General features: G+C 65.5%; 1 protein-coding gene across 3 annotated transcripts in view; it reads right to left on the reverse strand.

Moving 5' to 3' along the window:
- The window catches only part of CALM1 (calmodulin 1 (phosphorylase kinase, delta)), a 10988-nt gene extending 10256 nt beyond the window's left edge, over positions 1-732 (reverse strand). For 2 of the 3 annotated variants that reach the window (XM_011949420.1, XM_011949418.1), the window contains exon 1: positions 628-732. In XM_011949420.1, coding sequence (XP_011804810.1) covers positions 628-630 — 3 coding nt within the window. In that variant the 5' untranslated portion in view covers positions 631-732. The remainder of the gene's footprint in view (positions 1-627) is intronic. The other variant, XM_011949421.1, reaches the window with a different exon arrangement.
- Between the last annotated feature and the right edge of the window lie 5 nt (positions 733-737).

The following is a 737-nucleotide window of genomic DNA, read 5'->3' on the forward strand; positions in this document are numbered from 1 at the left end:
CTTCCTGCCCCCAACCCCACCCTTCCCCGGCTCCTTCCTTCCCAGCCCACGCCTGCGCCGCGCCCCCCGGGAAGAAGGAGGGGAGAGCGAACGAGAGAGGGTGCCCAGCAGGACCGGCCAAAGTGGGGAGGTGGCGGGGGCTCACTGCGCCCCTTAACACCCGGCCGGAACAATGTGCGCCACCGGCCCGCTCCAGCCCATTCATTCTCCACTGCCCGCCCGATCTGCCGGGGAGGGCGGGCGGGGGGGTCTAGTGCCCGGCCCCGCCCGGCTCCCAGGCCGAAACGCTGCGCTGCAGGCAGCCTGGGTGCGGCGCTGGTGGATGCAGTGGGTGCGGGGCTGGGCGGGGGGGCTAGATGCAGAAAGCCCCGCTGCAGTTGCGGCCGGAGCCCCTGCCCGTGGACGGCCTAGGGCCAAGTCCAGCTCCAAGGGGAACCAATAAATGAAGCTCCCTGGCAGAGGTCGCCGAGATGCAAATCCAAAATGTATCCTCCTTTAAGCGCAGCTACTGCGTAACACTCAGAAAAGAAAAACCTCCACGAACCAAAAACAAAAAACAAAACAACTAGAAATCTGGGAAGAAATCTCGGGCAGCCGCTACGCCGGCATTTGCCACTCCCGACCTACCATGGTGCGAGCGAAGGGAGGAAGAGCAGAGGGAGCGAGGGTGGCTGCACCAGCGCGGGGGCTGTGATGGCGGGGGTGCCTCCGATGATGCCGCTGCTGCTGCTGCTAAG

The sequence above is a fragment of the Colobus angolensis genome, unplaced genomic scaffold (genome assembly GCF_000951035.1).
Source record: "Colobus angolensis palliatus isolate OR3802 unplaced genomic scaffold, Cang.pa_1.0 Scaffold3, whole genome shotgun sequence".
NCBI lineage: Eukaryota > Metazoa > Chordata > Mammalia > Primates > Cercopithecidae > Colobus > Colobus angolensis.